This window comes from Diorhabda carinulata, chromosome 1, assembly GCF_026250575.1.
Source record: "Diorhabda carinulata isolate Delta chromosome 1, icDioCari1.1, whole genome shotgun sequence".
Taxonomy (NCBI): Eukaryota; Metazoa; Arthropoda; class Insecta; order Coleoptera; family Chrysomelidae; genus Diorhabda; species Diorhabda carinulata.
In genome coordinates this window covers 1,931,448-1,956,822 of record NC_079460.1, presented here as the reverse complement: position 1 = coordinate 1,956,822, position 25,375 = coordinate 1,931,448, and the positions used below count along the sequence as shown (strand labels likewise).

Sequence of the window (25,375 nt, the reverse complement as noted above, 5' to 3'; positions counted from 1 at the left end):
ATTGGGGGCACTAGTTACAGCAACAAAGACTAAGGGCAAAATGGCGGTGACGCTGGATTTAGCAGCGAAAGTTTGAATCGTATGGATTTAGCAATTTTAATCATCACACATTTTTATATGCTGTTCATCTTGATTTTAAGTAGCCGTTTTTCTCATAGGATAAAGCATTTCTTTTTCTTTCAAATGGTATTCAGTTATTTGAGTCCAAAAATGGATTTACACTTTAATTAAGGCGACGATATGTTGTTCATAAATAAAAATGTTTCGGTACAATCACTATAAAAAATCCTGATTGAGTTGCTAACTGAGTTCCACTTCTTTATAAATATAATATCTGATAGTTAAATGAATTGGAAACTATCACTCAATATTTGTACTGCAAATAAAGGCAAATGATATAATTTGCTACATAATTTATTCTAAAAAATATGTAGAGAAAGATCTACATCAATATTGGTTAAAATAACTAACTGTTAGCATTAGATAAAATAAATTTATGAGTCAGAGAAATAATAAAATAAATAATATACTCATTACTTTCTATTTAATTATTAAACATTTTGAGCTTAGAATTATTTTGGATCATCCTGTTAAACTATGTTGATATTGTCTGATCAAATTTCTTGCAACATCTGCGTGTCCTAAAAATTAAAAAACTTTATTGAAATACTCTTCATCTAAAGCTTTTAATTACAATTAATCGGAGTTTTTCGACATAACTAGTCTTTTAAGTTTGACAGTCCTTTTAAAATTTGGCACTAAATTTGTATTTGAATGAAACATTTTCCTATTTCACTCCTATATTATGTTTAAAATGAAAACTAAAGATTTCAAAAACGATTAAATACATAAATAGATATGAAACCTAACCTACAATTTTTAATATGGCTTTTCAAATAGCTCACTTGAAAACAAATATGGCTGATGGAGGACACACTATCTAACTGTTGTTTAATCTGCCCATCTCATTTCAATAAAAAATTTCTTTACTATGCTTACATTTTGCACGGTGATAAAGTGTGAAAATAGATCTGAAACGAATGCTGTCAGTTTTTTCAAATTCTGGGTATCACGCCGTTCAAACCTAAACAGCTGTTCAGAGATGATACATTGAATCCTGATTGTACCCTTAGTTTAGACATGGTCTATAAAAAGGTGAAACCTTCATCCAAAACCAAACAAAAAAGATATGAAAGAGGGAAAAACGTCGAAGGTACAAAACATGATAAACTTCAATGTACACATAATATTTGTAGTTTGTATAGTAAGAATCTTCATACAATAATTAATTAATGTCTTTGTGAAAGGTTAATGGGAAAGATGCTTGATGAAGCCTACTTTTTTCCTGTCCGTAGTCTCAACTTTAATTGGGCAGAATTTAAATAAATATTATCTTTTTATTTAAGAATATATTTAGGTTTTACTAGAAGATACTGAAACTCCAAGTACAAGTACAGAAAATGTTCCAGGAGAATTTCTGTATGGATGTTTTCAAGAAGTGCAAACGGAATTATCATTAGAAGGCATATATGATCCTTTTACTAACATAGCTCAATATTATTTAAACATGCCCTTTCTAGTGAAACTTAAAGAAACAATGAAAAGGAAACTAAATCTTATAAAAGCTTAAATAACTACACATCTTTTGAAATTACTGTAGGTTTACTGAAGTCATACATCATAACTCATTCTCTCATGCAAAGAACAGATATTGCTAACAATAATAAAGTAAAGTTTAAATTTGGATTACCAGGGTTTGGGATAAAGATTAGGAATATAAAATACAAAAATTTACAACGAAACAACGAATGATGCCTTTTAAAGATAAACCTTAGTCAATGCAAGGCAACAAAATGCACGTTACTCTGAAAAGGTAGCAAAACCCAGAGGTCACAATAACATAAAATGAAGTTGTTAATCGTCCAGCGGCTATATTAGTGTTGCATAGGTCATTGTTATGGATTGCTCTATATGCATGAGTTTAATTGAAATAATAAATTTAATATGAACTGAAAAATCCTAAAACAACATTTCATAATTCTTTCTGTTGTAATTTTTGAGGCTAGTCTTCATAAAGTTTCCATATAAATATAATAAAAAAATTTAACTTTACCATTTACTATAAAAAAATTTCTTAAAGAACTTATGAATGATCAATTTATACTAACCTAACTGTAATTCTATATAAATAATCAGCATAATTATATGAGTTGGAACTTTGCAAGTTCTTTTCTGTGACCATATTTTTCCTAATAATTGGGATGCTTGGTCTAATTGGCCTCTCATAGTTTTCGCAACTGCTATGTTGTACTGCATCACAGAATACGCGCTTTGAATACTATTCGGGAACCATTCTATGTTTAAAACAAAGATATATGTTTAATTATATCAAAATTATAGAAAGTTAATAAAACTACTCACTAGGTGGTGGATTATTGTTCACAAAACTACCCTCAGATTGATCCTGTGGCAAATCAAATGATAAATCTTTGATATTTTCAGGATTTAAGTATTCTATTGCTTCAGATATCTTATCTAGATATATTAATGATTCGGCTGTGTATAGATGTCCTAGTAATCTAAAACAATCAAAATAAAAATAACAAAAAGTAACTTGAATATTAATTTCCATACTTATGAACCCCTGATATTTTAGGCTGTTCTAAAAGTTGTTTCGAGTATTCTAATGATAAAATATAATCTCCAAGACACAGAGAAACGTAGGCACTGGCAATCAGAATTCCATTTTTGAGAACAGCCGCTCCATCTCGTGTTAAGGGGTTGGAAGGAGAAGGTCCAGGACTAGGGGGAGGAGCAGGCGGAGTAACACCTAAACAATAAAAATATTTGTCAAACCAATATTACTATACTAATGTTAAATGCTGGTAAATCATAATTAGAAGGAATAAAGTAAAACATTTACAATGATAAATTAATAATTATAGAAATTGCAGTTAATTTAACTTACCTGGAATTAAGAAAAGTGGAACTGGAGGTGTAGCAGTACCAGAAGGTATCAACAAGTAAGCATTTCTCAAGCACAACGAGGCGAATTCTAATGAAGGAACAGGAACAGCGTAAGATTGACTTTCTGCACTATAATTTTTTGAATGTTTCATACATAAATAATTCAAACAAAATGTTTTTAAAAGTAATCTCAGTATGCTTACCTATATTTCTTATCTATTGAAAAATTGGTTACAAGTACAACTTTCTTCTTGTCTCTAGATCCAACAAAATCCACAATTAAACTCTTTTGGCCTTCAAAATCAATTTCATTACTCTGAAAATATGTTATTTGACATACTATAGCTTCCAGTGACATTTACTATATTAAGTATATATAATAAGAACAATTTTTAGTACATTCATAATCAAGACAAAAAAAATGATAGTAAATATTGATAAAATGAAGAGCAGAACTAAAAAGAATGAATGAACAAAGAAAGAGAAAGTATTAAAGAAATGGAAAAGAATAACAAGAAATAGAACATAACGCAAGATAAAGGTGAAAAATGACGTAAAGGTAAAGGATAGACAAGGGAATTTACCTCTTTATGTACCATAATGCAACATTCAGCTATACGTAACCACAATCTGGAGTTTCTGTGGTACCTCCTAACTGCTATAATCAAACAATCAAAAGCCTGAGCTGGTCGTTTAGCATGTAAAAGAGCAATACCCAAATTATACATTAATTCGTGATATTTAGATCCCCCTAAAGTGAATAATGGCTTCTCACCTAAAAATAAAAATGTGAAAAAGTTCATAGCCGCAAATAATATCTAATTCTTACTATCATCCTTATTTTGGTAATTTTCCGATATTCTCAATTCTTCTTTTAAAGCCATTTGGAAGTAGTGACATGCCAAATTTGGTTTTCCCATGGCATGGTGTACTGTTCCCATGTTATTATAAAACATTACAGTAGACGATTCACCGCATTCACTACAAAGCATTTTTTTGTATTAGATGACAAAGAAGTTAGACAGCAAACTCACTGGTAAATTAAACTATCTTTTGGTATAGAAGTTAAAATTTTTACAGCCTCTTCATAGATTCCTTTTAAATATTCAATATTAGCTGCTAGAAATAAGGCATCAATGTTCTGAAAAACATATTGAAAGAGGTAACAGTATTGAGAAAAAAAAAATAAATGTCTATTCAACACATACAATGATATTTAGTGCTCGACTTTTATAAATAAAAATATTCAAAACTACACGATTGTTGCTAATATAGGAGTTTTATCTCTCCATGATGCTGACTACACAGTTAAAACTAATAAGATGTTATGTGACTGCTGAGTAGACCATGTTATGTGGTCACATCACACCCTCACCTCCGTAAAATACAGTATATTGCTATTCATTGTATAGAAAAAGGAAGAAAAAACCAAAAGAAAATCGAAACATTACTTACAGTTTTATCTTTGAGAAGAACTTGAATTTCCTTCATGGCAGTCTTTATGGAATGATTCATTATATAACTTCGTAACTTATACTTCAGGAGCTTTTTCTCAAATTTCTCAGGTAGTGGTTTTGGAGGGGGTAGTTGTATCTAAAAATTGATAAAATTTACACTCAAATAAATTCTATTTAAAATTGTACCTTTCTGTCTTTCCCATTCTTGTCCAAACCTTTCAAAGGTAGACTACCACCATAAATTAAATTGTTTTCCAAGTAATTTATTAAAGTTAATGATTTGTCTGGCTGTCTAAGGCATAACTGTATTTCTATAGCTAAAAGGCTAACTTGTTTTGCCAAGGATTCATCTATAAAAGCATCAAGACATAATATCTTATTTAATATGATACTATAAGGCTTACCCATTGGTTCAATAAATTTATATACTCTATCCATAATTCTTAGTGCAGCAGTGTACTGCTTCTGGTGGTACAATAAAACTGCTTGGTTAAACTGAATAATGCAATGATCAATATCATCTAGTCTTTCTAATTTTATCTGGAACTAACAAAATCATTTATGTACATATTTCTTGGTCTATTAATTGATAATTGAGGATATCTTTTAATCCCATACCTGATTGCAAATTTGTGCTAAATTTCTTTGCAATTGCTCAGTTTTCATGAAATCGTTCTTGAAATACTCAATTATAGCTTTGTTTTGAACTACCTTAAGGTCACCGTTTCTATTTTCCAATTTATTTATAAATTGCAAGCAGCTTGCATAGTTTTTCCTACAATAAAATAAATAGAAAATACTTTACTTTATATTTTGACTCACTTTTTGTATTCATTAAAAGCATTTTGAGCAATTTCTCGTTCTTGTTCAGACACGATTTCTGGACCTTTCTCTTGATCTTTTTCGGTCATTTTAACTTATTTGTTATTTGAAAATTAATTATCTAAATTTTTATTTACTTAAAGCTAAGTGTCCTATAAATCTAAAAATCGATTAAACCTCTTCTCTTTTAAATCTTTAAAATTATCCTCAACCACAGATAATTATTGTGGTTGAATGTCCACATAGTAAGCGTCTCATATAAAAGAAAAAGAACTCCGAATGTTAATGTGGTTATTTGGTCGTGTTTTATTTTCGAAATGGTATGGAATATATTAGTAGGATTAAAAAGTATAATTTAGTAATTTCTTTTTGTTTCAGGGTAAAGCAAGGAAAACTAGAAAAATTGCCGAAAAGCGTTTCGCAAAAATGAAGAAAATGATTAGTTTAAGTGATCCTCGTATCAAAGAATCATTAAGACAATCACCTAAGAAAAAGAAACCAGAAGATCCGCATGAAATGAAAGTACATGAAGCACCACAAATTAGTTCCGCTCTATTTTTTCAATATAATACACAACTTGGCCCCCCGTATCACATACTTATAGATACAAATTTCATAAATTTCTCCATTAAAAATAAATTGGATATCATACAAAACATGATGGACTGCTTGTTTGCGAAATGTACACCATATATTACAGATTGTGTGTTAGCTGAGTTAGAGAAACTAGGACAAAAATATAGAGTAGCTCTTAGAATTATCAAAGATCCCAGGTTTGAAAGGATATGTTGTATGCATAAAGGTACTTATGCGGATGATTGTTTAGTACAAAGGGTAACACAACATAAGTGCTATATTGTAGCTACTAATGATAGGGACTTGAAAAGAAGGATCAGAAAAATACCAGGTGTACCAATTATGTATGTATCACAACATAAATATACCATTGAAAGAATGCCTGATGCATATGGAGCTCCCAAATAATTATGTAATGTGTATTTTTTAATAAAAATTGAACTTTATATTTGTAAAATTTTGATATTATAGTGGATAACTATTTATAAGTGGTTTTATAATTATTTCACACTGAACACATTTACTACCTCTACACCAAAACTCACTATTAGATGTCTAGTCCATTACGTCAGATATGAACCAATGCAGAGATCTAGGGAATAAAATCATAGTAAACTTGTTTATTTCCTTTTGGGTAATTTGTTTGTCATTATATTAAAAAATTAGAATACTATAGTGCTCTATTTTATTAAATAATAAACTAAAACACCCAAAAACAAAAGAAGTGATAATATATGTATAAAGTACCTTGTTAAGTTTACATAGTGCAGACATCTCAGTATTTAGAAAATAGATCAAAAATTCACCAATATGATAAAAAAATATTTTTGGGGTGTGGAAACTAAGGAAAAATTATTCTTTCTTATTAAAACATATTTTCATTTTGATATTCATGATGTAGATGTTCTATCGATTGATGTAATTATGCAGATTGTCATTGCCATGCCATATTTTGATAAAGACCGAAATAGGTCGAAACGTTAATTTTGATTGATTTTCATAAAAAAAGAGACAAAATCAAAACAAATTATCACGAAAAACATATACGAAGGTCTAAGAAGTAAAAAGATTAATTTAAATAATACATACATCAAAAAGAATGCAGTTAAATGTTTTGAGATATTTGTATCACCTAACTCCTAAAGAATGGGTGAGTTTGTTTTTAGATACATACTATGTTCCTTAAAGAGCAGTTATGAACTAGAGGCAGATGGTAGGTTTAATAATTGAAAAACAGACCAAAAATCATTAAGAAAAAAAACTTGTATTACTTTTTAACTGGTATACAACAATTGTAATATAACAATTAACAACAATAATTTAATCTTCACTGCTTAACAGCTTACATCAAAACCAAAAATAACTTTGCTGATCTTAAATATGTTTAATCTAGAAAACTAATGAAAAAATTACTTATATGTATAATTTAAGTGAGAACACCTAATCTTATCACTTTTTTTTATCAACGAAAGGTCAGCAAAATTCTCTTGGTATTTATTACAATACATGGAACATTATTTGGCGAAATAATATAAGTATCTTATTTCTAAGTATAACAACCTTAAGAGGAGGAAGGAGGAAATACACAATTTTCTCCAGTTTAAGAACTTGTAAAAACTTATAATTTGGAATGTCTTTTGGACTGTATATTTGCTGTGATTCAACCATTTATTTTTTTTTTCTAGAAATTGACCAAGTGCCGAAGTAGACGACACAATGTGAATGAAATTATTTTATTAATTCCACAGCAAACTTTTCACAACAAAGTTGAAGATATTTCTGAAATACTGACAATCCAACCTATTCGTTTTTTCTCAGAATTACAAGTTGTACATAGTTTTTTAGTGAAGAGTGGAAAAAAATATAAAACTACTTTAGAATAAGATAGAAATGGATTACTGAATGGTTTGGTAAATATTTTATTCAAATTTATTAAGTAGTAAGTATTATATATGATTCAGTAGTTATTTATATAGTAACTTAGTGCGTTCATTCTTTCCTAAAATTTCCTGTATATATTTTGTATTTGATTAAAAGGACGGTTATTTCGATTACGGTTTCTACTTGGATGAAATAAAAACAGACCAGTCAAGTGGCACTAAGTAAACGACTATTTCCAAATTATAAAAGTAGTTTAATTTTCTGTGCCACTTCATAAGAATCAGTCACTGATACTTCTTTACCTTATGCGTTTAACTTATATCCTAATTTAGGTAGCCTAGCAGCAAAAACAGGGAAGTGTATTGAATAATCTATATATTTGAGTCAATCTTACAAAGTGAAATATCGTATTTGTCACATTGGAATATATATGATTTATTTCTTTGATATATTGTTTGGTTTGTATATTTTCTGGCGTTTATTCAATTGAAAAAAAAAATCGTGATCTATTTGGCTGTTTCTATTCAAAGCATTTTTGTTCCTAAAATATTTCTTACTTACATTAATCTAGTGGAATGAACCAGGTAAATATCTCGACGATATCTTCCGAACTTTTACATCATTTATCTCGAAAAATCTAAACTTTATGAAAAATTTTAAGCAGAGCAATGTTAATAATTGAATTTTCTATAATTTGCTTCTCAATTTTTTTTGTCAATATCATAAAAAGTATTGATGTTTGAAATCGAACATACAAATAATATTAATTTTCCATCTATTCCAATTTCTTTTTTATCATTTGGATAATTTACCGATTAAAAACTTTTATAAATTAAGGCTCTGAATCGTGAAGTATAAATAAAACTACATTTGGATTTATTTTATCATTGCTTGACGATATTATAAATTATAAAAAAATATGAATAATATATTTTATTATAGTCCTTGGTGTAATTTTAATTCAATTTTCAGATTTTAATTTAAAAGTTTCTATTTCTTCTTAAGATACACTTCTAATTCAATTGGCGTAAAATTGGCTTATTTCTAATGAGTTTTGCCAACCTTTGCTAAAATTGCTGGCATATATGCGCTTTTCCACCAGTTTTTTGAGTTTTAGTTTAATTGGGCAGTCTTTTGATATAATATGGACACAATGATAAACGATGAATTTTTTCTCCAGTGTGTTTCTAATTACAAACCACTTTACGATATATCAGATAAAGGGTATAAATCTGTGTTACAAAAAGAAAATTTTTTAATTCGACGTAGTGCGCATGTGTTGTGCACAGCACGAAATGCATAATTTTGAAGTTTGCAGCCTCTTTGGACCGTTAACATGGTTTTTAGCCTCGAATTGCATCAGAAATGCTAACATTGTTTCTCGTATGTCAAGCATATGTGCTGTATTTTCACTTTGCATCAATTACTTTATAATTGTATGCCTAAGAAGTCATAGGAACTATATTTGTATTTTATAGAGAATGTGGCACATAGTTGCCACTTGTTTTACTAACCCCGTCACGTTTCAAATCCAACATCGACTAAAATTTTACTCAAAACAGGTTTTTGAGAAGCGGTTATTTCTTTATGTGAATAGTGATGGAATAATACTCTTCCTGACATAATAAAAGTTGTGTTCGATTTAACGTTGTTCAATCACCGATGGTTGACATATGCTTGGTATTGTAATGCAATTGCACCACACGTTAGCTAACCGGAACTACGTGTTTAAATATAATATCTGTGTTAGCTGCACTGAGAGTTCAATTTGTACCAATTATTAAATTCGAATAAATTGACATTTTCCGGGAAACAGTGTCATTGTGCGAGGTCAGATTTCTTTGAAGCTTCTATTATATCTCCATTTAAAAGATGAGTCTTAAGGGATCATTTTAGATAGCTGGAAGGAGTTATGACTATGATTCATACGCACAACTCTGGACAGTTAAATTATAGGAATTTTAACATGGCTGGATGGATAATCTACGGATTGACTCAATCATCACAGGGAAAAAGAAGAAGAAGGGTTCAAAGAGACAAAGAATAAATTACACAGAGTAAGATTGTCATGTTCTTGTGGATATAATTATAAATCACAAGAACATTGTAGAGTACAAACAAAACCGATGTTTAATCATTTATTTTATATTAGTACTTGGAAAACAATTACAGAGGCATATAATGCCCTATTAATTGGAGAAGTTTCAGAGCAATTACGTTACAAATGTGACAATTTAAGAAACAAAAGTTTAGGTTAGAAGGTACATCTCAACATTCGGTTGACAGTTCAAACTGAAGTCTGGCTACGGTTGGACGAACCGACATACAACCATCGGTTCGAACCCCGACTGACATTTATAATACGGAAACTCCAGCTCAACCATATATTTTAAATAAAATAGATACAAACTAAATTAATCAACAAACCATTTATTTGTTAAGATATTCATAAAAATTGGTGAGAATCCAACTTCTAAATAGTTTTTTATTATGGGCAGTGAATGTTATTATGAGCTCTAATGATTATAATTGAATCAAAGTGATAAAAAATGAATGAAATAAATTATGTCAATTATTAAGAAACTATCGAATAAAGAGAATTCAAAATATGAAATTAGAAAATTGTTAGATATATTAAGATATATTGAAGTGTTTAAAAGCATCACTGACTAGCCGTGTCGGCAGTTTTAGGCTAAAATACGAGTTTTTTTTGTAATCGATACATTTGTTGACCGTTTTTATATCTACTGGTTTAGTTTTTCGTTTATGTGTTTGTTTTGCTAACGATAAGAATGACGCTCTGTTCTTGTTTAAAGAGGTCTAAAAAGTGTATCGTGTTTTTACTAGTCGGTTATTTGCTTTTCTTGTAAACGTTCGAGTTACGAGTTTTAATTAAAGTATTCAGTTTTCACGAGTTTATTATTTACTTCACCTGATCCACAAAAATTCTACAACAGGTTATGGGCCCAGGTGTGTACTGGAAGTAAATAATTGTTCGGTTTTTTTTCGGTGTAACGGAAAAGTGAAGTGCGGGTGCGACTGAGTAAAAACTAAGTGCATTCGGCTATCGTTCGCCGGTCAAGTTTGCCATAATGGAAATTGACAAACCGAAAATAGATAAACTGCGTGATGCTGACAACTGGTCGCAGTGGCGGTTTGTGATTCAAACGCTATTGGACAGTGACGACTCGTTAGAAATTTGTGAAGGGACAGAACAACGGCCAACTGAAGGAGTTACGGACTACCAGAATATACTTAGAAACAAAACCCTTGCAGTTAATTATGAATTGTACAACGGCTCATGAAATGTGGTCAAAACTGCACAGTGTTTACGATCTTAAATCCGAAGAGAGCCTTGCGTTGGTACAAAAGCAATTTTTTGAATTTAAGTGGAGTCATGATGGTAGTATTGCGCATCACATATCAAGTCTTGAGCAGCTGGCAAACAAGATGGATAAGTTGGGTGGTAAGATACCGGAATCTATGTTGATAACGAGAATACTCTCCACATTACCACCTAAATTCAACTTCTTTCACAGTGCTTGGGATTCCACAGAACAAAGCAAACGTACTTTAGAAAATTTGACAACAAGACTACTTACTGAAGAACTAAGATTTGGCAGTCAAGAAAATGTTGAAGATGAGTCTAAAGTAGCGTTAGTTTCAGGAAAGTTTGCTGGAAAGAAAAATCGTTTCGGGAAGTCATCTTCAGCTGATTCTGTGACGCGTTGTTCGTTATGCCGCAAAAACAACCACACGTTTAAAGAGTGTCGGGGTTGTTTTTCGTGTGGCTCCAAAAAACATTTATTAAAGGACTGTCCAAATAAAGGTGAAGGCTCGTCAAGTAAAAAGAGAGAAGCCTTTGTTGGGGATACTACCGGGAGTGGACAAGATCATTGGCTCATTGATTCTGGAGCTTCGCAGCATATGACAAATCGACGGACCTGGTTTGTAAATTTTAAAGAATTTGCAAAACCAACTATGGTTTATGTAGGTAATGGTCCCGCCGTGGAAGCTTTTGGAAGTGGTGACATTGATATGGAGACATTTGTAAACGGTGAGTGGTGCCCAGGAACTTTATGTGACGTCCTGTATACTCCGGAAATGTCGAAAAATTTGTTTTCGGTTCGCGTAGCCGCTAAAAAGGGTATCGATTTCACTCTGACGCATAATGGTACTCAATGTACATTTCGTAGAGGTAAAAAAATGGTGGCTGTCGGGATCGAAGCGGGTAACTTATATCGACTTTTAATGCGAGTGGTTTCGCCGGATAATGCTTCTGCCGCGTCAGTGGATGATCAACTGCAACTTTGGCATGAACGGTTATGTCATCAAAATAAACGACACGTGCAGATGGTTATGAAAAATCGCGGAGTTGAACTTAAGTTAAACAATGAGTTGTGTGATGCGTGCGCGTTCGGTAAACATCACAGACTCAAGTTCGGTACACGTGAGAATATTGCATCACAACCGCGTGCAATTATTCATTCGGACGTGTGCGGACCGATCCAAGTGGAAAGTCCAGGTAAGAAAAGATATTATGTACTTTTCAAAGACGATTACAGCAATTATCGGACTGTTTATTTTCTTCGTGAAAAATCGGAGGTCAAAGACAAAATTGAACTTTTTTGCGCGGAAATTAAAACACGCTTTGGTAGAGACATCATTGAAATGCGTACAGATAGTGGGGGCGAATATGTGAATAAGGAGGTTGAAGATTTCCTGAACAAACGAGGTATTAAACATACAATAACAACTCCTTACTGCCCGGAGCAAAATGGAAGTGCCGAACGAGAAAATCGTACCTTAATGGAAGCAGCACGTTCTATGTTACATGCAAAGCCACATTTGCCGCAGTTTCTTTGAGCTGAAGCTGTAAATACTGCTGTATTTGTTTTGAATAGAACAGGACCAACCAAAATCAAAGATCAAAGCCCATATGAATTATGGTTTGCTGAGAAACCCAGAATTGGTAACCTAAAAGTTTTTGGTACGGATTGTTTTGTCCACATACCTGTACAAAAACGTAGAAAACTGGACAAAAAGGCATTGAAAGGCATATTTGTCGGATATCTTGAACATCTTGATGGGTATTGTGTTTGGGTTTCGGAAAAACATGATGTGGTATTAAGTCATGATGTGATTTTTAAGGAGGAGAAAATAGTTTTAAAATCAACTCAATTTGAGAATACATCAGAAGAAAATCACGATGAAGATCAGATACCAGAAATGCTGCAAGAGCCAGAAGAAGTTTTGGAAGAGGTGTCTTCAGAAACTACAACACGTCAGTTACGTCCCAGGGATAAAATCAATGCTCCAGATTATTACGGTATTCCTGTAGCGTGGGTTGCTCAGAGTGAGCCAGAAAGCTTCGAGAAGGCGGTTTCATCAGAACATTCGACTGAATTGTTACATGCTATGCAAGAAGAAATGAGCTCCCTGCAACAAAATGACACGTGGTTGTTAGTTGAAAGACCTCCTGACAAAAAGGTAATTGGAAATCGTTTGGTTTTTCGTATCAAGTATAAAGACAATGGTGAAATTGAGCGGTTTAAGGCGCGTCTTGTCGTAAAAGGTTGTGCGCAGAAAACCGGGATAGACTTTAATGAAACTTTCAGTCCCGTGGCTCGTTTTGAGACTATTCGTGTTGTGTTAAGTTTTGCTGCTATGGAGAAGCTTCATCTACGACAGTTCGACATCAAGACAGCTTTCCTGTATGGAGATCTTGAGGAGGAAATTTTCATGGAACAGCCCAAAGGTTTCGAGAATGGCTCCTCTCAAGTTTGTTTACTTAAGAAAAGTCTGTATGGTCTTAAATAGGCACCAAGATGTTGGAATAGAAAGTTCTCTGATTTCTTGGATGTTTATGGATTCAAGGAACATCTTAAGGTTTACTGTGATGCGGATTTGGCGAGTGACGTAAATACGCGAAAGTCAACTTCGGGAGTAATTTGTAAGTTCGGGGGTGCGGCTGTAACGTGGTTCAGTAAAAAACAACAATGTATCGCGCAATCAAAGACTGAACCCGAATACGTGAGTGCGGCTATGGCGGTAAAAGACTTAATTTGGTTAAAGCGCATCATCAGTGAAGTAGGTTTAGAAAATGTAGAAAATCCATTGTTATGTATCGATAATCAAAGCGCACTTAAGTTGATGAAGAACCCAGAATTTCATGCTCGTACAAAACATATTGATGTTAACTATAATTTTGTTAGGCATGTATATGCTAAGGGCGAATTTGACGTCATTTATGTATCTAGTGACAAACAGGTTGCCTAAACCTAAATTTGTTGTTTTCAGAAATTGGTTTAGTTCGAAATAATAGTTTATAGACTGGGTGAGTTGGTTAGTCAGTTATACTTTTAGGGAGAGTATTGAAGTGTTTAAAAGCATCACTGACTAGCCGTGTCGGCATTTTTAGGCTGAAATACGAGTTTTTTGTAATCGATACATTTGTTGACCGTTTTTATATCTACTGGTTTAGTTTTTCGTTTATGTGTTTGTTTTGCTAACGATAAGAATGACGCTCTGTTCTTGTTTAAAGAGGTCTAAAAAGTGTATCGTATTTTTACTAGAGTCAGTCGGTTATTTGCTTTTCTTGTAAACGTTCGAGTTACGAGTTTTAATTAAAGTATTCAGTTTTCACGAGTTTATTATTTACTTCACCTGATCCACAAAAATTCTACAACAAAATATAGCGTCAAAGATGACAACAGAAAACGGAGCTTTGAAATAAATAATATAATAAAATAGACTTGCTCATCATATAAATACTCTATATGAAGACGTGTTTCAAGATCCACATATTACAGAGAAGCTACGAAACTTGGGATTGGTCGTACAAGATGACATTTTCAAAATTTTTTCATTAAAAATTTAATAACATCAACACTAAAGAAACCTACTGCTAGATGCCGTAGTAGAAATTGGGAGTTAGATTAGTGGAACAATTCATTGAGATGACGAGTCTCATCTTGAGTGCATAAGTGACAGTCGAAGAGAGTCATTCATGAAAAAAATGACACATTTCATCCAGATTGTCACAATTGAAAAGTTAAATTTACGTTCTGCAGTAGAGATTGACATTCGTCAAAGGTGTAGGGTAATTATACTTTAGAGATGGTATTGTTAAATCTGTTGATAAATATTTAACCATCTTAAGGAATGTTTGTTACCTGCAATCCCGGGGTCGGATTTTATATTTCAGCAAGACGAGGCTGCTTGTTACACTTCAAAAACAGCATTAAAATGGTTTAAGGACAACAATATTAAATTGTTAAAAAAGATCTCAAACAGTCCTAACCTATCATTTCACGGGCACTAAAATACCTCACTCTGTGGTCGTCAGGTCGGCGTTGTAATCAAGATATGATGTCAAATTGTATTAAATTAACCTAATAATAGTTATTATTTCTATAAGTAAGGAATTATTATAAATAAAAGTAAATAATATTTAACGAAATTATATAAAAGTAGTTAAATAAGAACAAATAATAATAGTTCTATCATCTATGTCCTACCCCACGGTTTTACAGTTAACCATGTCCTACCCACGTCCATTTTTAGCATATCTAGATAGCAGTGCCGCGCCATGGTTATTTCAAACACTAAGAATCTGGACAACGAGCGAACAACAGACGACTGAAAAGTTTGAGGTTAGATTTACTTGTTTTTTTGCGAGTGTCTAATTGTTAGAATCATGGTTGAGATCCGGGGATTTAATTTCTAATAATTAATAATTAATAATATATAATAAATGTTAAAAACATATTGTTAAACTTTATATATAAACTTAATTAATTACGTTGCAAAAGTATGGACACTTTGTACATCCAAAGAAAACTCTCCTTACCTCTATTCTCCATAGAATCATCACAGTGCTCCCAGTACTGATATATTCAAGACGTAGGTACGTTCCAGGAGAATACCAAAGTGATGTATCGTTAATATGTATAAAACGTTGTTTACATATTTATTTATATATAATTATTATTGACTTTTATTTCGAAATAAGTTGTTGATTAATTACTTATTATTAGCAAAACGTTTCTTTAAAAATAAAAAAAATTATTTAACATATTTATGACCAGGATTTCTTCCTCTAAAATGTTCTGTCTAACAATGTAGAAGCTTGTTTGTTGTCCATTGAAACGGGACGGGGGCTCCTATATATCAGTAGAACAATTTGGAGAGAATCATAGAGAACAATTTGAAGTGGAATAATTTTTACTATTCATATGTGTGTTTCTTTTGAACTAAAAATGAACTATCATGAGTTGCATATTCCAAGTTTTTCTATTTCTTCTACCACCCGCAGAGAAATACTATTAAAAACTTATTTTTCTATAAACTAGCCATAAAATATATATACTTTTTGAAAGGATCATTTGTAAAATAAACTACTTCGTTAAAAAATCTACAAATACACCAATTACAAAATAGGCGTTAATTTATCGTTGGATCTAATTAGTTTACACTTCTTCTAAAAGTATCTATACATTTATACGTGGTAAGTTTCGTAGAATCATTGGATCGTATTTTTAAACATCCAGCACATTATGTACATACATAAAACTTGTCTAGTCGGTTACATTATATAGGCAATTCTGCAGTTAACGTGAGGTAATATGAAAATAGAGAGAGCGAGATATAGAAGCTTTATCAAGTGGACTCGAGCTGCTGATAGAGAGAGAAAGAATATCGGTATACCACTCCGTATCTCTCTCTACTCTATTATGATTGGATCGCCATAACATCGAAGTTTCGAGTGGTAGGAATGGCGAAAAAAGATAATAACAAGCTTTGATTGTATTGGCGATTGGAGGAAGAAAGTGTGGTAAACCGATGCTGTTTCTCTCTTTTCTAATAGTACAATTCCACCTAGATGTTCCTCTCTACATATTTAATATTAACTCTATGGGTAACCTGCTCATGATCTGAATGTTGGGAAACTAACCTCGACCACGTTCAATGTTAGTCGTTTATTGATCGAGTTAATCGGGTCGTAGTCATTTGATATGATCCTTTCTACCCTGGTAGACCAGTGGGTAAATGCGGTCAGCTGACGGATTGTTTCTGATTAGTTTTCATAAGCAACGTAATTGATAGGTTTCTGAGGCTTGCGGTGTTTCGGTATTTCAACATAAAAATAGCTTGTTGGAATTAAAATTTAGTGCATAATCTGTGTAAGTAAATCCTTGAAAATTTGAAATTTCCACCGAAAATTGAACGCGAAGTTAGCACGCTGTGATTAAAATCTCGTTCTGGCTACCGACCAATCAGCTGATAGGTGGTCCCTCTGACCCAGGATAGTTTCAGAAAAGTACCATATGAATGAATGCTATCGTTGTTATTCTAACCAACTGGTGTCAGCGGTAAGGGCCAATTTTACAACCTAGGGTAAAACAGGAGATTAAACTAAAGTTTAAACTATGGTTTGAACTCTACTTTAAACCAAGAATAAACAAGATTACTCTATTTTACATGTCACAGTTATACAGACATTTTTCTGCCAGTAGTTAAAAATATAATCAAAATTTTTCCGGTATTTATTTAAACTTGAATTGTTCAAGAAAGTTTTTTAAACAAAAATGAACAAAGAACAAAAAATTGTGCTATGAAGTAGTGCTTTTGGTTAACCTTGTGAAGAAAATCAAAGAAACAGTCGAATTCAAAAAAAGTGATACGGAAACTTGGAAGGAAAATCTTCAATCATTCTATCAAATCCCTTTAAATAATATTGTAAAAATGTAAGCAATTTCACAAAATTAGGTTCGGATCCTACGTTTCATTTTAAACTGAAGTTTAAACATCCCTCAGACCGCCGGTAACGTTTAAACTGAAGTTTGTCGGTATACGCCACCCATAAAAAGTGAGAAAAATGGTATCTGTAGTTTAAACCGACGTTTGAGGTTCAAATTTCACTTGTAAAATTCGACGTAAGTGAAGTTTTACAGTTAGTACGCGTATGAAAACGTGATTTACATATATGTAAATCATTTCCTAGTTACGTAAAATTGCAGTTTTGTTGAATAAAAAAGATAATTTTCCGAGAAATAAAACCTTTTTAGCAACGTTTGTAAAAACGTCTTAACCCTCACGATGCTATCTAAAGAATCAACTACTTACAATCTACCACAATCAATTTAATATCATAAGTAGTAACTATTTATTAAATGAACATGAATTATAACTCCAAAGTAAACAAAAGTAGTTGACATGACCTTTCGGAGACCTCTACTTAAGCGTCTCTAGTCCAGTCCCTTTTTTTATTTTCAAGTCTTTCAGCTATAAATTTAATTATATGGAGTGCATTCATAAAATTACTCATTATTATCAAATCAAACCGTTGGATGACAAATTACAGGAACAAGTCGATTTTTATTTTCAAAATATAAATGAAATATTCATTGAGGAAACAATCACGATAAAGAATGAATAACCTTTGAATGATGAGTTAGCAACATTTTTTTTAATTTGCAGATTTCCTTCTGACGTCGTAAATGTATATGTACAAAACCTTATCGTTAATCTGATTTATCATATAATCCTTTTTAACAAAATTTTATGTTAAACTGCGTTTAAACAGATGTGAAGGAGTTTAAATGGTGGTTGATGTTGGCTATAATATTATGACATGTACATTATTTGAAGAAATGCACCCATAGATCGTGAATATATCTCTAAAATAGCAAAATACAAACTAGATGTAGATAATTGGAGCGCGTTAGACAAGGTAGATCAACATTGATTGCAAGACCTCAACAATATATAATTTTGTGGGCAATCTACACTATCCAAAGAGAAAATTATCTGGGGATTTGTATAGTCACTGGATCACCTAAACTCTTCGTTAGATTTCTTTTTGAAGGTAGGTTGAGATTAGATTTCTTCGGAAGATACGAGTATCCGTGCCCTAAAAGCCAGAATCATAAAGGAAATTCAGAACGTAATATCCGCTATGCTACAAAATATTACAATTACTGCAAATTTTATTTGGTCTGATATTTTTACAACAAACGTTCATTTTTCATCAATTATTTTGTAAATAATAAATTGACATAAACAACTTTTGCATTTTTGTTCACCTTGTACAATTCAACTTCTTTGGAATCAGAGGAATTGTTCTATTGAAAAATGTTATCACTAAAAGGTTATGCACCCTATACTATAGAATATTATTTTAAAAATAATAAATAATAGTATATCACACAATGAAACAGAACACGAGTGTGAAAATGTTACTTTCTATTGTGATGTGTACGTTATTTTTCTCACGAAAACTGATATGTTACGCTTATTTTGTTATTACTTCATCCTGCAAATTTGGAAACGTCCTTAACAGCAAATAATGTTACCAATTTCTTCAAATTTAGCTTAAAATATATATCTGCTAGGAAATTTCATGAATTACGGTCCAACACAATTTGTTTTATTCTCCTTCTTCGTTCTTCCATAATAGGAACCGCCTGTTCCTTGTTCGATATCTTTTCTCTATCCTGACTCTAGGTTGTCACTCAACCTCTTTCGTGGTCGACCTCTACTTCGTATTCCAACTCCCTGCTCTTTTTACCACTATATCTTCTGTCATTCGACAGACATTGATATTGTTTCTTAGGCTGATGTTTTCGCTCCTTTCTCGATCTATTAGTGTTTTTTCTGAGATTTGCCTGAGACTTTTCATTTCTGTGATCTCCAAGTTTGGTTTTTGACTTTCCTGGCCTTGAGTTTGATGTGTAGGTCATTCTAGGTCTGATTGTTGCTTTGTAAAATCGTTCTTTATTTATTGTCTGAGGTGTTTGTTTTACTATACTAAGATCTGAAGATATCCCGTGATTTTATTTGCTTTGGCTATTTGTCCTACTACCTCGTCTTCTACGTCTCCATAACTGGGTTTTGCAATTTCAAGGTACTTGAATTTCATTCTCTGTTGTATTATTTGACCTTCATAAATTTTATCATGTTTTTATCTTCATTTATTTGGTAACTGAGCACGTCTACTGCTAACTTAGATGGCATGTAGGTTTTTAGGGATTGCTTAAATGTGATGTTAAACTGGTATTTAAGTTTAAGGTTAAGTTTATTATGAAATTTGGTTTTCATTTTTGGGTAGAATTTCAAGGCAGATTTGGAATATGTGCTGTAATGGCAAATATTCATTATTTTCTTGGTTTACACACTTTTCCTAGCACCTGCTAAAATATTTATGTATATTTATGAAATTTAGAATTTTCTAACAACGCGTATGTATGATACGCGTGATGTAAGTATGATCTATTTTCGTTCTATATGGTCGTAGAATTAATCAGTGTGATGATGTTTCTATATAATAACTAATTAATCATCTAACAATGAATTTACGCGTTACTTTATGGATGCAACGCTTATATTTTCTCAAGTTATCTTTTACAACTGCAATTTTACATAAAGTTTGAATAATTTTTGGATTTTTGCGTTTAAAATGATAAAAACTTTACTGTTGTATGTTTAGGTGACTTACTTATTTAACTTCAATCAAAATTGCCGATTTCATATAATCTTTGTCCCAACTCACAAATTAGTATGTACTGTGCTCATAAAATTTCGTCTCATAAATATCAGAAAGCATAATTATATCGTTATGAAGGAGTTTATTCTAATATCTTTTGGAGCATCCAGTATTATTATTATTATTATTAATAATAATGGGAAGGCTAATTGCCTGGATAATATCGTTGCAATCTCCTTTTCGTTAAGGCCAAAGGTCAGCAACCTTTTGAAACGGAGGAGCCGAAAGTTAAAATTTTAAAAATTTCTTATAGTAGCGAATTTAAGGCCTCTACTTGCGGAATTTCTTTTAGAGCTCTCAAACTGCACTGTGCAATGTGCATGCATTTCTGGATCTCCAACTCTCCCGACTTGCTCTTGACTTCTGTGTCACAAGTCTATCTAATCGCCACAATCAGGCATCAATTCCAAATGACTCAATATTAATTTCATATATATTAGTGTCAAAAGGTTTTGTTATGGACGACGGACCTTTATTTATTTTGAAAGCTCAAATCTCTCAGCAAATAGATCCTCCATGTATTTTTAAGCTTGGTCGAATAATTACTGTCAATCTTTGTATCGCGGTATCGCTTCTAATTATTGAGCAAGTGAATAAACAAGCAACAACTGAAGTTACCCAAAAATGATCCACTAACCACATCTAGACGGAAATAGATTGCAGTTGTTTGAAAGATAAATCTTAACATGGAGTCTCATCTCTAAGAATGCAATAATAGTTCATATTTATATCCTTAGTCTTGTTAAGTGTAGAAATTTGAAATAAGAAATTAGTTAATTGAAATTTATTTTACCATTTTCAAAGGGTTTTGATAAGAGCCGTATGCGGCTTGTGACCTTTAGATCATAGATGTTCTCCAGAATTGAAGAATTGTCGATCCACTAAGTCTAATCATAGCATTTCCCTCCGTGTGTAAATAAGAGCTTGACAGTTGCAGATGTGTATCGTAATTTCTCCCCCTATCCTCCAGAATCAGCAGCCCTATGTTGTATTAGTAATACCACGTGCCCTGTCAGCGGTTGAGTGGCTTCCAGGCTGGGAATTTTGTTTTGTAGGCTTAATATATTATATAATTTTGTATTTCTGCGCTAATGTTTGTTAATATTTTTATTTAATTATATTTCTCTCTATATTTTATGCTATCTGATATTTATTTTTATAATTTGGCCTCTAAATATTTACCACATTTAAGTTGATAACTAGGTTAATCTATAGAATATTGGACCAATTACCCTTACTTTTATAAAATCATGTAAATGATGTGTGAAATTTTGGTCTTTTGGGATTAAATTTTGCCGCTTGCTCAAATTATTCAATTTTATCTAAGAATTTTATTTTTATAATTCTCAATTATTCCTTTTATAAATCAACAAACAATGTTCTTAGTAGAATCAATTTATCGTTACGTCAAAAATAACCGGGAATCGATCAATGAAACCCATGTTCTCTCTTTACTGATAACCAGTATTATTTTGAGTTTTTGATAAAGCAACAAGTAGAACGGAGTCAAGAGGATAGTTCGATTGATTTTTATCTTTCGGCTCAAAATGATCTTTCAAAACAGCACGAATTGATTTATGAGAGACATAATTTTCGTCGGTTTTTGTGATATGAAATACGATTTCCAGTAGCATATTTTAAAATATTGAAACAATTTAACACAAAATTTTTCGACGACCCCTTTATAGCAGGTTTTTTAAATAAGACATTCCCAGTAATTACTTGTAAGGTATATACAGCCAAGACGTTTAATTTTTTTAAATCCTGATGTTTGAACTTTGCAGAATTTTGGATATAGTACATTATTTGGCATATATTTTAAGTAATTAAATGTCAACCTTATTCAACATTACAATAATATGAGTAATATAAAAAATTGGTGCAACTTACCAAATTGCCAATCAGGTGTATGGCAATATGGATATACAAAATATTGTTAGTGTAATGAATGTTATTCGGGAATAGTCGAAAAAATAAATTTATTATGACGAGTCAATTATAGGGTGATTGCAAAAACAGATCTTTTATTCATAACAATCAAATTTTCAATCACAATCTGGATATATGAAAATATCTATGACATCGTTTTTGGTGAGTCCAATGCACTCTTTATGGACATAATCATTGTATTAATATTTCAGCGCATATCGATTTACCTATCCTCCAGGCAGAGTTTACAATACCAAGACTACTTTAAAATTTTAATTAATTTAAATTAAGGCGGTCTCGATATTTTCGTTTTTTTTTTTATATTTGTACATGAGTCCTTAGTTTTATTTTGTTTATTGAATATGTTTCTTGTTTCAAATTGAGCTCTACTATCGAGAGCAAGTTTTCTGTGCTTCTTAGCTTTGGTTGGTGCTTGATTTGGAGCTAGAAGCATCTCAGCTCCTCTTATTCAAGACAAGATCTTCTCCAATTTCTTTTTCAGAATAAGATTCATCAGATTTATCGTATACACTGAAAAGGCTCTTTGTATCACTGCTGCTATCATCATGGGTAGAAGTTATGTCTCTAATACGAGTTTTCAAAGTAATCGACATCATTTTCCTCATTCTCTAATAAACTAGATGTAGGTTTTATTTCTTAAGATATTTGGTGTTTCTGTTGAGTTTCTTGGCTCTGATTTTGACTTGTAATAGTGCTTTCTGATTGCATACCTATTTCAAGGATATATTCATGTTGCCCTAAAGCCTGCTCTGACATTTAACATGGTCATTGTTCTATCCCAAATAGCTGAAAATATGCTTCAAAAATAACGCATGTTACTTATAAAACGTTTTTCTGGATGCTTTAACAGCTTCATCGTCTCTATAGTACTCAAACCCTCTAAAGACAGCTTTATCGATTGGTTGGAGTTTATGTGTTGTATAAGTGGGTAAACAATACAATGTAATATCGAATCTGTCAGCGGTTTCCAAAATAATGAAATCCAAATGACATTGGGTTCCATAAAAAATAACCTTGAACCTTAAATTTTGCAAAATGTTCTATTCAACTGCTCTATGCTGCTTGTATCATGCTACCTTTTTCAGTCATAAGTACTAAAGTCCCTTCAGGCATTAAGTAAATCCATTCTTGTTTTTGGAGCTTTCCTTTAAATAAAATTTCGGGAGGTATTGCTGCTCCAATAGTGTAAATTTGTTTCGTTTTTGGGCTCTTGACGGGTTTAAGTTTTGTGCTTTTCTGACCCGGATTTGAATGGTTTCTTTCCATAAATCTTTATAGCAGATAGGTATCATCCAGCCTGTAGTGTTATGGGTGTTGACTATTGGAACCTCAGTTAGAGCCCAATTAAACAAGTTAGTTATGGATAATACACTTTATTAAAAATAACACTTATTTACAAGATTTTTGCATTACATTCTTTAGCGACATATAGTCGATGCTAAGGTCGATGCCTGACTGTGGCCCGCTATTGACTGCATTTTGAATCCAAGAAGACTCACAGTACTTGTGGGGGAACTGTTTAATCCCCGTTTAGTTATTGATTACGCTTATTAATTATAGTAAGTATAACATAGCCGTGGCCATATTGCTATCTATCGACTATGTCCATATTGCTCACATGTACAAAGTTAACTGTTTTTTCCACGTACTATCATTAACTTAACCGTAGATTCAAAAAATTTCACTTTTATATGCGGCAATTTTAAATCACAAGTTTCATTTGGAAAGCAGTTCACGCTCAGGCGGTTTGCTCAAAACTGATGACTTTACGGCTGGTGTATTTGGCAAATATCCTGTTTATACGCGACATACTTCAAATATTAGGCTATGGTCTCCTATAAACGCCATCACGTCACCCGTACGTGGCGTCTCGATGCTTATTATTGAAATGTACTGTTGTGGTCGCTTTCAAACGCTAACTTTGGCGTGTGGACACCGTAGGCGCCATTCAAACGCTCTACGCCGCGACTCTAGTTATTTCGAACCATTGCAGACTAAACGTAGTATCTGGCATAAACACAAAATGCCGAAATTCGATAAGAAAAAAAAATAATTATTGATTGAATAAGTTCAATGTATTATGCATTATACATAAAATTGACCAGCAGCTTTTCCTTCAGGTGATATGGGCTTAAGATGCCTTTTTGGTGGCACTTTTATTATACATTCCCGTACAAATTCTACGATATGTTTGAATTGTTCTTGATTGTTGTCTTTTAAGTGTTTCATTATCAAAATCTGGAAAAATTCTTCTTTCTTCCTCCCCATAAATAATCGGTGTGTTGTTGCCCTGATTTTTATGCAGTTGTCTTGTGCCGCCTCTTCAAGTAACATGAGTGCTGCCAAAAGTGTCGAATTTAAATCAATTTGATATCACACGACTACACTATTTGTCGACTACTGTTGTGAACGAGATATCGTCGTTCGCGTATGAGATCTATTGATCACTGACGGTGTGACTGGCGTTCAGTCATTGATCGGAACGTTTACGCTCAAGTCGGATGTCGCATACAGCATTTAATAGGAGATCGAGGCCTTAGGTAGTTATCGAGCTATGAGGAATTAACCATATTGCCAACTTGGCCTTATTGGCTGCATATACCTTACTTTGAGTGTTTAAATACGTAGATATTTCATTTTGGCAGTAGCTGTCAAATGATCATTAGTATACTGTCGTTATTTGGATAGCATCATTTTGAGGTGCTGTCAAAAAATTAGTTCACATGTTTTGTAGTTTTTGAATATGAACGAATTTTGTTATTTATATAATATTATTCAACTTAAAGTTTATACAAAATTTAAAATACGAAATGTGTTGGTTTAACCGTATCGCTAAGAAGAGAACCGTATTTTCAATAAAACGTAGATGACCTTTTAACAGACATATTTATATTTTGTTGAAATAATTTAAAACCCATGTATGACTCCGTAGACTTCTAACGATGACATGATAAGGTAGACGATCCATAGACTAAAAAAGACAGCAGACGTAAAATATTTTATGTAAGTAGGCCCCCCCAACTCTCCACCGATGTACTTCGATCTGCGAAGAACTAGGACAATAATTACCAAAGCTGCTTCCGTGCAAAAAATTGTGACAGAAAAGGCAAGACTGAAAATAGAAAGTTTTTTAAACATAATTTATCTCGTCTAATTTAGAGATTATTATATTAAA

General features: G+C 32.2%; 3 protein-coding genes across 4 annotated transcripts in view; 1 reads left to right on the top strand and 2 right to left on the bottom strand.

Annotated features, from left to right (window-relative positions):
* Window positions 1-527: 527 nt before the first annotated feature.
* LOC130893522 (CCR4-NOT transcription complex subunit 10) lies at window positions 528-5,453 on the bottom strand. The gene is made up of 14 exons (XM_057799747.1): window positions 5,247-5,453; window positions 5,043-5,199; window positions 4,829-4,970; window positions 4,611-4,774; window positions 4,423-4,560; window positions 4,002-4,108; window positions 3,797-3,948; window positions 3,552-3,742; window positions 3,171-3,283; window positions 2,969-3,096; window positions 2,635-2,830; window positions 2,422-2,579; window positions 2,169-2,354; window positions 528-641 (listed from the first exon to the last, which is right to left on the bottom strand). The coding sequence occupies exons 1-14, from the start codon at window positions 5,333-5,335 to the stop codon at window positions 583-585; spliced, it is 1,980 nt and encodes a 659-aa protein (XP_057655730.1). The 5' UTR covers window positions 5,336-5,453; the 3' UTR covers window positions 528-582.
* Window positions 5,454-5,502: 49 nt separating this feature from the next.
* LOC130892174 (rRNA-processing protein FCF1 homolog) lies at window positions 5,503-6,310 on the top strand. The gene is made up of 2 exons (XM_057797398.1): window positions 5,503-5,566; window positions 5,625-6,310. Exons 1-2 carry the CDS (start codon window positions 5,564-5,566, stop codon window positions 6,228-6,230), a joined length of 609 nt encoding a protein of 202 aa, XP_057653381.1. The 5' UTR covers window positions 5,503-5,563; the 3' UTR covers window positions 6,231-6,310.
* Window positions 6,311-7,067: 757 nt separating this feature from the next.
* The window catches only part of LOC130892593 (sodium/calcium exchanger 3), a 90,306-nt gene continuing 71,998 nt past the window's right edge, over window positions 7,068-25,375 (bottom strand). For both annotated transcript variants that reach the window (XM_057798080.1, XM_057798072.1), the window contains exon 8: window positions 7,068-25,312. In XM_057798080.1, coding sequence (XP_057654063.1) covers window positions 25,108-25,312 — 205 coding nt within the window. In that variant the 3' untranslated portion in view covers window positions 7,068-25,107. The remainder of the gene's footprint in view (window positions 25,313-25,375) is intronic.